Source organism: Rhinolophus hipposideros, assembly GCF_964194185.1.
Source record: "Rhinolophus hipposideros genome assembly, chromosome: 4".
Classification (NCBI taxonomy): Eukaryota; Metazoa; Chordata; class Mammalia; order Chiroptera; family Rhinolophidae; genus Rhinolophus; species Rhinolophus hipposideros.
In genome coordinates, this window is record NC_138050.1 from 30,569,897 (window position 1) to 30,585,047 (window position 15,151).

Consider the following 15,151-nt stretch of genomic DNA (forward strand, 5'->3'; position numbering starts at 1 on the left):
GTATGCAAATGTATATATATACACACACACTCATACACACACACACAGAGTGTGCCAAAAAATGTATATGCATTTTAAGAAAGGAATACTTTATTAAAATTGTAATGCTCAATATATACTGATATCAAAAGATGAATACAAGTCATGTTTGACTTCTGCAATTGTAGGAGGTGCTCAAAGTGGTTACCATCAGTGTCCAGACACTTCCGATTATGGTGAACTACTGCTTGAGCAAGGCTGACCAAAACATCCACTTGTATATATTTATTTGATACCCCTAGTACATTTATTTATAAGAAAAGTATTGGGGAAATAAAGAAAACACTATATCAAGTGATTGTATATTTGATCAAGCCATACTGACTAAATGATTATATTTTATCATGTTTGGAATTTATGAACAATCCTCCCCGACTCATCCTCGCCCTGCCAATTAAAAAGCCACTTTCATAATTATTTTTTCTGCACTGATTTGTTTCACGTGTTTCCCACAGCTCATGGACAAAGAGGTTAGAGAAATGGGGATTACAAAAATTTGCTTTGTGTAGGCTGTCGTCCAGTTATGAAAACCTTGTAGAATAAAGTTATGAAAACATAAACAATTTCAAACCATACGCCACCTGACTGTGCATGTAGTGCATCTTTATTATCAAGTCTTATATGCAAGGACGCAGTTCTTTAAATGGAAATGGAAATCACTATCTTCTCCTGTAGAAAAGAACCCGTTTTTGTTTCTGAAAAGCATTTTTCCTGTTTTGTGATAGCTCCACTATAATTTTGAGTTGTCCAACTAATATTAGACAAAGCTGAGGTAATGTTTTATTCAAAAAGGTAAGCTTTGAAGGAAGACAAAGAACAGTGACATCCCTTGAGTCTAGAGCAATGTTTTGTGTAGAAAAATGCATATTGCCTGCTCATAGGCCAGGTTCAGGATTATATGGAAAGTGTTTATTCAATGGCTAGGGTTGATCTAAATTATAAACTCCAAAGTTATGAGTCTAAATTCATTAAAATATTTTTTAACTATTTCATAATTGCATGGAAACATGAACAAAATACATGACAAAATTTTGTATCAATTATTACTATAACTGTGTAAGAAAAAGTCCTAAAAGCCTAAACTTATGCATAGGGGAAACAGACTAGAAATAAATATACTAATACTTCACTATCTGTAGCTAGGCTTGGATGGTAGGATATACAGTAGTGTATTTTTTTTCCAACAAATATATATTACTTTTAAAATGAAAAAAAAAAAGCATTTTATTCCAATGGCAAAGGTCACATCACTTATAATAGAGTATGAGTTGTGTTGAGAAACAAGAACTCAAATATTATATTGCCCAATGGCATTTATTTGCAGAGTGCTCATTTGGGACAAAAAACAAACAAACAAACAAACAAAATACAAAAACAAATCTCTTTGCATTAATTAAAAAATAAAAGAAGAATACAAATATAACCACAGTTTAGCTTTTCTCTAATTTCATTTTGCAAATTAAATTCACTGCTCAGTTTTATCACTGCATTTTGTTCCACTTTATGCTATCGGATTTTGGGATAGGAGAGGTTGTGCTGAAATTTAGCTGTGCTGTGTAGGGAATGTATGTCCTGAAGTGCCAATTTCCATGAACTGATCACTCATAAATCTGGCCTGAGGATATAAGGAGTAGGCATCCTTTGGTCCATTAGGAAAGTAACTGAAATGGTTCTTATCTCTGAGTCCTCCAAACACGTCCTCTTGGAGAGGTTGCCAGTAGGAATTAGTCATGACTCAAACTAAAGGAATGTCCAAAGGCTCCATCTGACTGGCTCCTGTAGCCCTTAACCCACTTTTTACCTTTTTGAAAAAACCTATCTCATTCTCTATCTTTTCCGCATTTGTAGCATCATAAATGTCCACATTGTCTGGCCCCAAACTGCAGGGCACATGCGCTAACACATGATTGATAAGAGGTCAGGGTATTTAAAATTAGGATTCTGTTTTAAAATCCAATTCTTGGAAAAACTCTAGTCATAGATAAATACTCATAGTTTACAAAAGGGGCTTCTTCTAGCGCTAAAACTTAGGCAGTTGCCCTTAAACTCCAATTCTGGAGAGAAATTAGTAATACTCAGGCTCCAGCCTCTGTCTAAGCTCACCCTGTGCTTAGTTAGTACTTGCTGAGTCAGCCTCCGCCCCCCTACATGCTAGAGGGGGTACTGCAACATGATCAGAGATCACAGGGGTTTGGGACTTTCTCCAAACTGTCTAATGGGACCTATATCTTGGCATCTCATAGAGAAAATTGGGTTTAAAAAATTAGGGGAAATCTTGAAGGGAAAAATAAGTCGCAAAAGGGTGCAGTACAATTTTAGATGTGTACTTTGTAAGGAAAAAGAAATTCAGAATTCTATCCTGACGATAGTAGGAGAATGTGTGGTCCAAAAAATGTGTCATGTAAGCTTTAAATTTCCTTTTTCTTTGTTTTTTTTAAAGCACCATCTTTTTTTTAGATCTTTTTTTATCATGCGTTGCCTCTAAGTGGGAGGATGGGAGTAGGCTTGGGCATTACTACACAGGGCTATCTACAAGGGACAGTTCTACCTCAAGAACTCTACTTTTTCTTCTTCCAATCTTTTCTTCTATCAAAGAGAATGTTGATTAGAGGTATTATTATTCACCTACCCACCCGGGAGGCCAGGGTAAGCCACCATCAGCATTCAAATCCCTTCCCAACACATTTATAACCCATCTCATCCATTTTATCTTTTGCTTGCTTACTCTGAAGAGCAGAACCCTTGTCTGACCTAAATAAATATCCCACTCACCTTGCACAATCACTTTTACTGTGCAACAGCTGGGGAAGGTGGCAGAACACCCTCTGAGAAGTGGTTCCCAGGATTGGTCCTGGGCAATGTTACAAAATACAGTTTATCTTTAGACCCTCCCATTCCTTTCATTCATTTGTCAGCTGTTTATTGAGTATTTTAAATGAAAACAAAGTTTTAATCCAAAGTAATTTGTAATGACCCTCATAATAGTAATGAGGAAGGCCTTCCTGGTCTCTAGGAAACCCTATCACAGTGGCAGCTTCCTATTTCCCTGTCAGGAAAAGACCAGGAGGCCTTCTGATCACAGCCTGGTGGGGGCAGGGGTGGGGATGGAGATTAGGAGGTACTGTACCAATAATAACAAGAGCTCCCACTTAATTCAATATCTCTATGAATGAGTCAATGTGCCAAGTTCTTTTACATTATTTTACTTAAATCTTTGAGAAGCTCTATGAGATACGTGTATATATGTTACTCTACATGCATTTTACAAAGAAAACAGAGGCTCATGGAGACAAATGGGAAAACTGAAGGACAAATTCAGTATTGATGACACTGAAAGGGGAAACACTGCTGAAGCATAAATTACAAATATGTTTTCAGTTCGTTTTTATTAGATATATAGAAAAACTACACTTTGGGCACATCTATTCAGTTTAGTAGGAATATTTGTTTTAAAAGGGATATTTAATTCATATATCTGTCTCTCTAAATTTGGGGAACTTCTAAGTAGAGGTTATAAAACCCTTTTTTTAAAAATTATAAAACAATTTATTGAAATTGATGGTGCCCAGCAAGATAAACATGTGTTCATAATGTATTAATGATTTGTTTACCATGTTAATTACTCAGTGTGAAGTTCAGCTTCCTGTGGCAATCATTATTCTAATAGGAAGGGGGATATCTTTGTAGAAATATTAATACTATGTTACATCAATAAGTTTACATTTTGTACATTTCTGGGGGCAAATAAAAAAATTCTTATTGAGTGTGATTAATTTGGGTTCTTCCCATTCTCCTCTTCTTATCCTTTATTCTCTCTCTTTTTTTAAAATTTATTGGGGTGACAATTGTTAGTGAAATTACATAGATTTCAGGTGTACAATTCTGTATTACATCATCTATAAATCCCATTGTGTGTTCACCACCCAGAGTCAGTTCTCCTTCCATCACCATATATTTGATCCCCCTTATAAAACCCTTTCTTAGTCACATTTTCCATACAAAACAATTGAAAGTTGGTTTAATTTCAGATGTTGGAGCTTTTGAGAGTAGACAGGGTCAAATAAGCATCAGATTATTAATTTAGATCAGTAGATAGAGTTGCCTCAAAGGAAAATCCTTTATCTTTGTAATTCAACTGCACAGAGCAGAATATCATCATGATTACTTAATGCAAAATTTCATAGAGTAAATTTAATTATAGAATGCCAGAACTGAGAATTAAAGAAGGATGTAAAACAAGATCTGGGTGAAGATCTTGAAGAATTGAAGTTCACAATAAGTATTAGATTAGAGACACCGGTTTCAAATGGCAAACTCTACTTTTGTTTTGCTTTGTTTTGACATCTTAAATTTATGGTATTATTTCATGGTCGTTTGGTAGAAGTCCATCATAAAAAAAGAAAAAAAGTAAGTGGACTGTGCATAGATATAGCCAAATTTTTCCTGATGAGAACACAGTTGTCTTTTACCAAGATGTTTGCCTAGGCATGCTACTCCTTTTCCTTGAGGCAAGAAGACATGGATAATATAAATTAATCTCAGAGAGTAAAGACAGACAACTGCTTCATCAGGTGGCTTATTTCAATTTTTTACATTTGCCACTTCTTTCTCTTGCAAGTTACCTACATCATTTAAAAGGAAATGTAATGCGAATATCATTTACTCTAAAATTCATACCTGTGGTTCTGATTCTAAGTTGATTTTGAAAGGATGAGCCTTCCCATCTTCGGATACCTGTGGAGACCATAAGCGAGTTTCTGCCCTATAAATAAAACAAAGTTTGTAAACTCCAAATTATAACGGCACTGCCAGTTTTAGCATTCCTTAATTTCTTATTATGTTTGTAAAAATACTATCAACCCTTGATAATTTAGGCAAAAGCAATATTCCTTGCTCATTATTTTGTCTTCTCCCATCTGATTAGTCTTTTGTTTTTAATGTACTTTTGGGAAAACTTGAATGGATCAAAATGTACTACTATGAACTGAATGTTTGTGTCCCTCTTCAAATTCATCTGTTGAAACCCTAATCCCCAGTGTGATGATATTTGGAAGTGGGGTCTTTGGGAGGTAATTAGGGTAAGATTAGGTCCTAAGAATAGTGGAATTCATACCCTTATAAATACCCTCGTAGTGGAATTAATACCCTTATAAAAAGAGGAAGAGAAGTAAAATGTCTTTCTGTGCATGCCCCTAAGGCGGCCATGTGAGGTTGTAACCAGGAAGAGGATCCTGCTGGCATCCAGGAAATGTGCTTTGTCCAAAGCTTTCTATGTACCTGTTTGGGAGTGTGTGATTTTAAGGGACTGCGTGCTTGGCGGGTTATGCACATGGGGAAAGAGTCTGTTTCATCCCCGTGAAATGGCAGGTCCACTGTGTGCCTTCTGTACCATTAGGGAAAATTGTGAATACGTTAGCAACAGGATAAATATACACTAACAACCACTATAACAAAACATTAATTTCACGATTCAGCTTCATATTAGGGCTCTGATGGCAAAAGGTCAGGTTCAATTTCCTAATACCATTTTCAGCCAGAAATGTCTCAGTATCTAACACACTCATGTGCACATGCAGTATCACACCTTGTGAAATTCTTCTGGGCTGAATTCTATACACAAGAGTCAATGGCATACAGCCTATTAACCACCAATTTTTAACATGACCACATTTTGGCAAGTCAAGAAATTCTTTTAAGAGAATCTTTAAATTCCATTCACTACCATATTTAGAACAGCAGTACAGCTAGCTGTGGCCGATACATGTAATGTTTCTGTTTTCATAGTCAATTAACTATATTAGTATTCCTTTAGCCTCTTTCGTTATTCTGACATTCTAGAGAATTCCTTTTAGCAATAGTTTGTTGACAACTATTAGATTGATTGACTGCAGTGAAGAACAAACCAAAGTAGATGTATAAGAAGCCAGTCAAAATTCTAGGTTCTGTGACACCCTCAATGATTCTCATTGGGAGGATGGAATCATTTACAGTCATGGCTCAGGTTCTCCTGCCAAACAGATTACATTTGAACACTTTTAATTTAAGAGCACCTGTCAATTTTGAGACATAGCTGGTGTGCTGCTGCTTTAATCCTGTCCTGTGCATCAGCATGAGTCATAGACTCTGTACCGAAGCCATCAATAGCCAGGATGACATCTCCAGGACACAGGTTGGCAGCTGCCGCCTTGCTTCCTGGAGTAATCTGGAAGAAATCATGGCACCATTTAAAAATCAACATCCTACAATATCTTGAGTTACATGTCTGACATTTGTATGTCAGCTTGGTAACATTTTGAATGTTTTACTAGGCAGGGAATCATAAAATATGATTAAAATAGCTGTTAATTGATAAATTGTATTAACTCTATTTTTCCATCATATTAAATAATTTTGTTTCTTATCACATTTCTTTTGACATCTTTTATTCTTTTTAGAACACCTTCCATAACATCCTGTTTGAATCATGTTTTCTTTGCTTTAAACCAATTTTTTTTTTTTTTAGGGTTTTTCTCACCCAAACTCTCTATTTAGGAATAGAACTTTACTAAATTTAGGGAGCTTTTTATATTTGATTTGAAAATGCTTTAGCATCCGTACAAATTATGATGTTTAAAATTCACGTGAGGGGACACCTGGGATGTAGAAAACTGGAAAGAGAATCCCTTGTGAATAAGAAGAATCTTTATAATATTATAAAATTATAACTTTTCATGAACTCTTCAGACAGCTGAAGTTGCAGGGAGACCAACTAGCCTGGAATTTAAGGAAAGACAAATGCCTACAAGGAAAGGCAAAATGTAAGCATGGGCTCACCTGTATCAAAGCATGGAGGGAGGTGAGGCTACCACACTAGCTGACAAGAAGAATTTAGCTAAAATTATGAACAAATTGCTAAAAGCCAAGTGTGAGTTAGCATTGAGCGTCTAGAACCCCTGGGAACTGCAGACAGAAGGGAAATTTGTGTCCATGCACAGTCTCTTCTCCATGAATGAAGGACAGATGGAACAAATAGAAAACAATGAACAAGATGCAAGATTTTAATTAAACTCTATCTGTAATTACATTAAATGTAAATGGTCTAAACATACCACACTTTTTAAAAACAGAGATTATCAAATTAGGTAAAAAAAAAAAAGCAAGATCCAATTTTATGTTATCTACAGAAATCATGTTTGTTTCTTTTTGGAGGTGGCGCAATGAAAGGAATCCTTATAAAAGATATGGGAAAATCTAGTTGTTACATGTTTAAAAGATAGCAAATTTGAAATTATTACCATGTTGAATATTCAAAGTCTATTATTCTTTTTATTGCTATACCCCTATTTTTGGGGGTAAATCCCAAGTGTTTACCACTGCCTAATAGTCCTCACTCAGTCTTTTCCTACCTACTTCTCCAACATCATCTTAGACCCCTCCTACTCCCACTCATCCACTGCACTGGGGCTATTGTGGTTTCCTTTTAGGTCCTCAAATAGGCCAAGCTTGTACCCTCATTAGGGCTTTACATGCACTGTTATTTTTGCCTAAAATGCTTCCCCCAGACTTCACCTAGTTGTCCCTTCTCATCCTTTAGGTCTAGGCTTAAAAGTCACAGTCTCAGAGAGACTTCCCTAAACATCTGAAGTAGTTTCTCCAGATCCTACACCATTATTCTCCACTATTGCACCCTGTTCATTTCATTAAAGAAGACAATTTGCACTTTTATGTTTGTTTATTTACTTGTGTATTATCTCTCTTCCCAGTTACACTGGAAGTTCTTGAGGATATGTATATTATGTATATTCATAATGCTTCACTCTGTATATTACATTATTTTGAATTAATGAATAATTAATTGAAAAATGAATGAAAAGGCTGTTTAAATCAGAATTTATGAAACAAAAAGAGCTAGTCCCTACATACCCAAAGATTATGGCTATTATTGTCAAAAAAATCATTGTTACATTTGCAAGTTCCCACTATTAAAGCAGAATAATACATACATAGAACTTGACTTAAACCTAAAACTGCTCCAGGAATAAATTAGATTGTCCCTAATGTTTTACTTGAGGGTCAGCCATTAATCCATTTCCCGCCCCCCCTCTATTTGCTTAATCTAGCTATTGATTCTGTTTAACTTTGTGGCCCTAAGGGAGATCCAAGACTCATCTAAATAAATAAAATTGCTAAAATAGTAAATTCTCATGTGTCCCAGATCTTCAGTCTCATCACTAAAATGTTCATTGTACTCACTTTATTTCTGTGATCATCCTACTGTAGTGATCACAAGCATTTTCTGTTAGGAATAATTGATAGGATCTGGGTGAAGACAACTGGGAATTTTTACATCTCAGCCTCGGGGAGGCATTTCATAGCTGTCTTCAATTTAGAAAGACTCCCCGACCCAGAAATGTTAGAATAAAATTTCCATCCTCAGTTTGACTTGTAGAGTTAAAAATAATCTTTTATTTTCCTCTAGCTATAGTTTGTCAAAATTAGTTTCCTCTAGCTATAGTTTGTCAAAATTAGTACTATCTATTTTTTATCTTCTAAGATCGAATGCTTTCCTTTGAATTAAAATATGAGAAAACATGGCTCAGTGCATTTGCGTTTAAAGCCATTTTCTAATACAATGAAATAGATTTAAGTTACATAATACTCAATCTTGATTCGGAAAAGGCTAACAGTGTTTTATTTAGCTTTGGTTAGAATGAGTGGAAGGTAGGGTTGTGTGTGTAATAGGTGTGATCAAACAATATTGTGAATGTGTAAATTAAAAATATTTATTACAGTAAAAGACACATTGCCATTAATCCCCCTGAAAATACTCCCCCTTGCTTTGAACACATTTATCCCATCATTCTTGCCACTTTCTGAAGCAGTTCTGGAAGTCCTCTTTCGTGAGTGTCTTTAGTTGCACTGTCTCCATTAATTGTTCTCCATTGCCTACAGATAAATTCCAGCGCCTCTCCTGGCATCTAAAGCCCTCTGGCATCGACAGTCTACATTTGCAGAGCCATACCCCACACCAGTTAAATCAGAATCTCTGTAAGTAGTACCTGGGCATGGGTATTTACCAAAGTTATATGGGTGAATCTGATGTGAAGCCAGGGTTGAGAACCATTGTGGTATTGTTATTATTATTGGTATTGTATTATTGCTGAGAATTATTATCTTAATTCTCAAGACAATCTTTTAAGATGAGAAAACTGATGCTCAGAAAGTGTAAGAAACTTGCTTAGGGTCACACATCCACTTCACACATCTGAATTTCCCTCATGGATCTGGCTAACTTAATAGCTCGAGCTCTTCCACTATCCCACCATACCACTCCTGCAGGTCATGTCTCCCTGGACTCCTCCTATCTCTTTGGCCACACTTTTCTTTTTTTCCCCCCATGGAATCCTGGACAGGTTGTAACATGTTGGTTTATGACATGTCCCTTCTCTTCTGATATATTAGCTTCCCAGGACATGGAAACCCATTAAGTTATAATTGTATCTCCTACAGGGCCTTCCACATATAATACAATCTGTACTTAATAGGTAATTGTGGGATGTATGGATGTTATGAACGTATGAACCAGCACTTCCATGCAGACACAGCTAGAACAAAATTAAACAGGTTTTTATTCGGATCAACCTTTCTACTACTCTTGAATCCTGGAAAAGGGTTGCATTCAGCTTTGAACATTTCTTTCTAAAAGTTCAAATTTCAAATATAGTTTGTATTAAAGTAATATGTTTTTCTACGTTAAAGCCTGCGTAACTTAAGAATACACTAACATTTTCTGTGTTGGTATCCAGATCCCTGTAGCATTCTTGGTGACAGTGATCTGAAACCTGGGTGTGCTGTGCAAGAAAGGAGGGCAGAGGGAAGGAGGTAGAGGAATTGAGTGGGAAAGGACATAGTGGCATTAGATGTATATAAGAATTCTACATCATGTGCACAAAAGAAGCTTGTAGTTTATTCCAAATTGGACCATTTGTGAAAACAAACGATCTGTAAGTTGGCAGTGACAGAGATCCACTCCACCTTCTGGGTGGTCCAAGCACTTAAAAAAAAAAAAGACTCCTTAGAATTTTCTTGCCAGAAAAAGAAAAGTTGCTTACTTAGAGATGTGAACCTTAAGCTTTATTCTATGACATACTTAGACCAGTTATGTACGGTGTTTGCAAATACTTCCTACTCGCCCAATATTGCACAAAGTCTAAAACACCTATGGCTAGAATTGCTTTCGTAAACCTTGTATGGATCACAACCAAGGGCTCATTTTTTTTTTTTGAGAATGTCTGGTGTTTGATTTACCTTACTTTTGATATTTTTCATGATACAAGGATTAACCTGGCTAACTAATTGGATTGTAAACAGTTGTAGGTGTAATTTCAATGGATGGGGTGAGTCACGTTTGTAAACCCCTGCCCCAGCTCTGGTGGAGTGGAGGACCACTGTCCAGGAGCACCACTAGAGTCTGGATTTGTAGTGTGAGGCAGGGAGGGAGGAGATAGCTTGTAGGAGGACAAAACTTGATTTAATTGACTTGAGGAATACATCTCATCTATGGAACTTTTTGTGGCATTCAGTGCAGGCATTGGTATTTCAGTTCTTTGAGTATTTAGGAACTTATCTAAAATAGACAAATCAATTAACAATAAAAACATTCTCATTCATCTTGTTGTAGAATATTTTTGAGGACAATCTGAACTTATGATAGTTATGTTAAAAAATGAACAATTTAGTCAATCGTTTATATCGTGTCTGTAACATATGTGATGTACAGGCACTGTGCTTGGCACTGAGTAAGCCCCCAATTTGAAAGTTCCTGCATCTGGGAGCATGTGATTTGTAGGATGTAGACGTTTATCTGTGGTATAAGGCATGATCTGAAGAGAGGTTGTAGGTCAGAAGCTATGGTAATCAAATGGATGAAATGCTTGTTGCTGGAAGAAGGTTAGGGCAGTGCTATTTGACTGGGTTTCCAGAGGACAGTGGGGTGGGGTGGGGAAGAGCATTCTGGAGAAAAATGATAGAAGAGCAAAGATATGTTAGAGAAATCCTATGTAGTCCAGAGTACTGGCACCACTGCCTACCTATGGAGTGAGAGGAGGAAAGGGAGAGAGAAGAAAGAGAGAGGGAGGAAATGAAGTTGGGACCTTGAGTTGGGGCAGAGAGGGAAAGCAAGGAATGTGTGTAAAGACCACACGTATTATTCTCTATAAACTGAGATGCCATTGAAGGTGATGCCATTGAAGGATGTTTGAGAATGGGAGGATAGAAGCAAGCTTGCATTTCTCATAGTTGGCTGGGAAGAATATGCAGGGTAAATCGGAGAGGGGCTACAAACAACTAGGTGGGACATTATGAAATCTTGAAGAGGGACAGTGGTAGAGAAAAAGGAAAGTGGTAGATCTTACAGATATAGAATGAATAGGGCCAGGTGATGAATTGATGACACAAAACACCTATTTGAGAATATCTGTACAATAAGCAGAACTTTTCATATGTGTGGACTTCAGAATGCAGACTCTGGAGGCGGGTAGACCTGGCAGCAAATTTGTCCCACCACTTGTGATCATCAGCAGGTTAATGCCTCTCTCGCTCTCTCTCTCTCTAGTTTAAATATTTTTTTTATTTTTTTAAAAACTAGTTCCAGATGTACAAAACAACATACTGATCAGCATTTACACCCCTCACAAAGCATAGGGAATATAGTCAATGGTTAATGAATCTCTTGAAGCCTAACTCTCCTCATCTGTAAAAAAGGGTATCACTGCTACTACACGTATTGGATTAAGGTGAGATTTCAGTGAGTCAGTGCCTATAAAGGGCTTAAAAGAGTACATGGCAAACAGAAGAGTATAACCTTATTTACACACACAACCTTATTTATTACCTTTTCACATCATATAAAATTATAAAAGTAATAGCATAATTCTACTACCTACTCACAACACTGATAATTTTTTTTGTGTGCAATATGTTTTAGTCTTTTTCCAAATGTTTTTAGTATTCTTATGGTTTCAGTGGAAATATTCTCAGTTAAGTGTTCACTAAGGCAAAAAAAGTTCAAATGAATGTCCTTTCATTTATTCAACATAAATCTACCATGTGCATAATTTTGGGGCCATCTGGAATACAAAACAATTTGGTCTTACCTGCTCTCCTTGAGTTAAATTAATTGAAGAGAAAAGGCATGGTCCAGTGAAATAATCATACATGATTATACACTGTTACTGAACCAAGTGTTAAAATTAGTAATGAGTTAAAAATTCAAACAATTGGCTTCCCAAATACTAATTGTCATTAAAGCAAATACATTTACTAATAACTCCTGCAGTCCAAATGTAAGCATTGCTTTAAACATTGTTTAAAATGTCAACAACTCAAAATTTCAAAAATAAGATGAATCATATTGACATGTTATATAGTAATAGCAAGGTATTTCCTTTATAAATCACTTAAAGGATTTTTGTGACAAAATTATTCTTTAGGATTTAATATAAATATAATTTATCCTTTGTTAGGATTCAAAAGCTTATTTCATTTAATACAAACAAATGAAAACTATACTTCAGAAACTTTAAAAATATTTCTTAGTAGCGATAATGGAAACTGTTTTCTTTGGTAAATCCATAAAAGGAATTGCTTGGCTCGGATCACTGAACCATTTTCTGCTTAATTTACTTAGGAACATTTTTAGGGGTATGTTAAGTTTTCCTGTCTCATACAAAAACACATGTCAGATGTGTTTCTATGTTTTTGAAAAATGTAAAACAAAGCTTGAAATGTTCCATGGTGTGCGTCTGTACAATACACGATTGAAGATATTTTAAAAAGACATTGGTTTCCAAATCTCACAAATGTACAAACAGAACAGAATTTAAAAGGTATAACCTTGTTCAAAAATCTCTGTGAGTAAATCAGAGTATAAAGCATATATTTATAAAATACAGTATAAGCAGTAAGAAAGAAAAGAAAAGAAAGCTTAAAAAGTATAATATTCATGGAGTTTGTGATTTTAAATTAGGTTTAATATGTGTGATAATTGAAGTAATTTTCTATTAAGACAAATACTTGTGTTAGAAAAAAATCAACTAGACCAACTAGAAATTTAGTGACAGGACAGAAATACTAGTTTCCCTTTTTCCTCTCTCAATTAGACAATACTCTAAAGAAAATTATTAAGAACAGAAAGCTTGACTTTAATAGCAGAGCATTATTTTCAGTTATTAAGTTGAGAGGTGACTTTCTATCGGGTAAACTAAACTAGCTGACCCGTTTTCTTTGTAGTTTGAGTTATAGGTGATGATTCCTCAGCCCAGTTCCCAGCTTGGAAAACATTTATTCAAAATGCCTGGAAACCTAGGCATACAGATTAGTAATGTTTTCCCTGTCTGGGCTGATATGAGTGGTTCCAAGCTGGCCGACCCAGGTTGTGCCCCGTGAACAGCGCCCTGCTGAAGTTTTCATCCAGACAAGAAAAGCGCTTGCATGTCTCACTCCCAGAAACAACCATAGAGTCAGTGCCTTGTCTCTCCTTCCCGGATCCCCATCTCTGCCGGTACTGAAAGGAGACAGCAGTGGAGGCCAAGAGGGCACCCCCACCCTCGCCGCCTAGCTTTCTCAGAGCCCAGGGAAATCGCGCTGTCAGTTCAACTCCCCTCGGAAAGTCACCTGGGACCGAGAGGACGCAGAGACCATTGGAGCTGAGATGGTGAATTCTCTTAGCTGCTTTGTATCCTCCAAGCCTCAGTTTGTCAAGTTGCGACCACTCCTCAAACTGTGAGCTGGAAGCCGAGAACCTGCCCAGCGCCCATGGGCTCACTGGCCTCTCTCCTCTCCAGGGGGACCAGCTGAGTCCCCGACTTACAGCAAAAGAACGGAAAACACCTACCCTGGTGATGATCAAAGGCTGGTTGAAGTCTATGCCTCCTGACAGCCTGAACCCCCAGGGTGCAGGGCCAGGGAGGACCACGTTCTGGGGCATGGTGTCGCCTGGCGCGGCCTTCCTAGGGTGAAGGCACCTTGACTCCCAGGGACTGGGGCGCAGCGAGGGGCGGCCCTGCCCACGGTGAGGGTCCCGGAGCCGGACGGTCCACTATGCTCCCCGGGCAGTGTCCTCGCTCCTCTCTTGGACTGCGGCCGGGGAGCTTTATCCCCGCTCCCGAGTGACGTCACCAATCTACCCTCCCCCGGCCTCCTCCCACCCAGGAGAGCTCCAACTTTGGAAGAAAGAGACGCGCCAGACCCAAGGGAGTTTACAGACTCGCACTGGTTGGGTGCAGCCTCCAGACCTCTCCAGCCGGCGCTGGAAAAGGCTTCGGGTTACGACTTCCATCACTCAATTAAAGTAACACCTGTCCTGTTTTTCTTCGACTGGGAGCTCAGCGGTGCGCTTCATTTGAAATTAAAAGCAGTTAACCCACAGTCTCTAAGTTTTCAATTAAAGTAAAACAAAAGCATCATCAATACATGGAGCTATTTAGCAAATTTGATTGCGATGATATTTACTTACTAGCAAGGTGACCTTGGTTAAGTTACTGAACATCCTTAAGCATCAGTTTTCTAATCTGTAAAGTAGGGGTAATAATTGCACATACCTCATGGGGTTACTGTGAAAATTATGCCTCCGTGCAGTGAGCTACCATTAAAATGAGCTCCTTCTGCACAATGCCTGACACAGCATAAGTGCTCAGTTAAGTACACAGCATCATTTATATTTATGGTATACATAATACACTTAATACATATACAAAACATAGTCAAAGATTATTTCTTAAAACGAAGAAATGTAAAAGTGAAAATGTCGTGCAAACAAATATATACCCAGTCCAATAAACTATCTAAAAGTACATGAGCAGACGATTAATCAATATACTCAAAATATATATTCATTTTGATTGGAGCAATTGTCATCTCCCACAAATTCCCTAAACTTAAGTTTTTCACACAAGGGAGGCACGAGTAACGGAAACCGAGGAGTTCAGACTGTCCTGTGTGGACCTGCAGGCAGTGAGGGTCCGGCGTAAGAGAACACCCCAGACCGGATATATCTGCATAGGGGAAAAAGGGGGCGACTGGCATTCCTTGCGCATCCTGTCCAGGTTCTGTAGTGATTACCTTCCTTGCACGT

At 37.4% G+C, this 15,151-nt stretch overlaps 1 protein-coding gene across 4 annotated transcripts in view; it reads right to left on the reverse strand.

Annotated features, from left to right (window-relative positions):
* The window catches only part of PDLIM3 (PDZ and LIM domain 3), a 30,890-nt gene extending 16,696 nt beyond the window's left edge, over window positions 1-14,194 (reverse strand). For all 4 annotated transcript variants that reach the window (XM_081047250.1, XM_081047248.1, XM_081047247.1 and 1 more), the window contains exons 1-3: window positions 13,913-14,194; window positions 6,090-6,241; window positions 4,717-4,801 (exon numbers count right to left, since the gene is read on the reverse strand). In XM_081047250.1, coding sequence (XP_080903376.1) covers window positions 4,717-4,801; window positions 6,090-6,241; window positions 13,913-14,005 — 330 coding nt within the window. In that variant the 5' untranslated portion in view covers window positions 14,006-14,194. The remainder of the gene's footprint in view (window positions 1-4,716; window positions 4,802-6,089; window positions 6,242-13,912) is intronic.
* Between the last annotated feature and the right edge of the window lie 957 nt (window positions 14,195-15,151).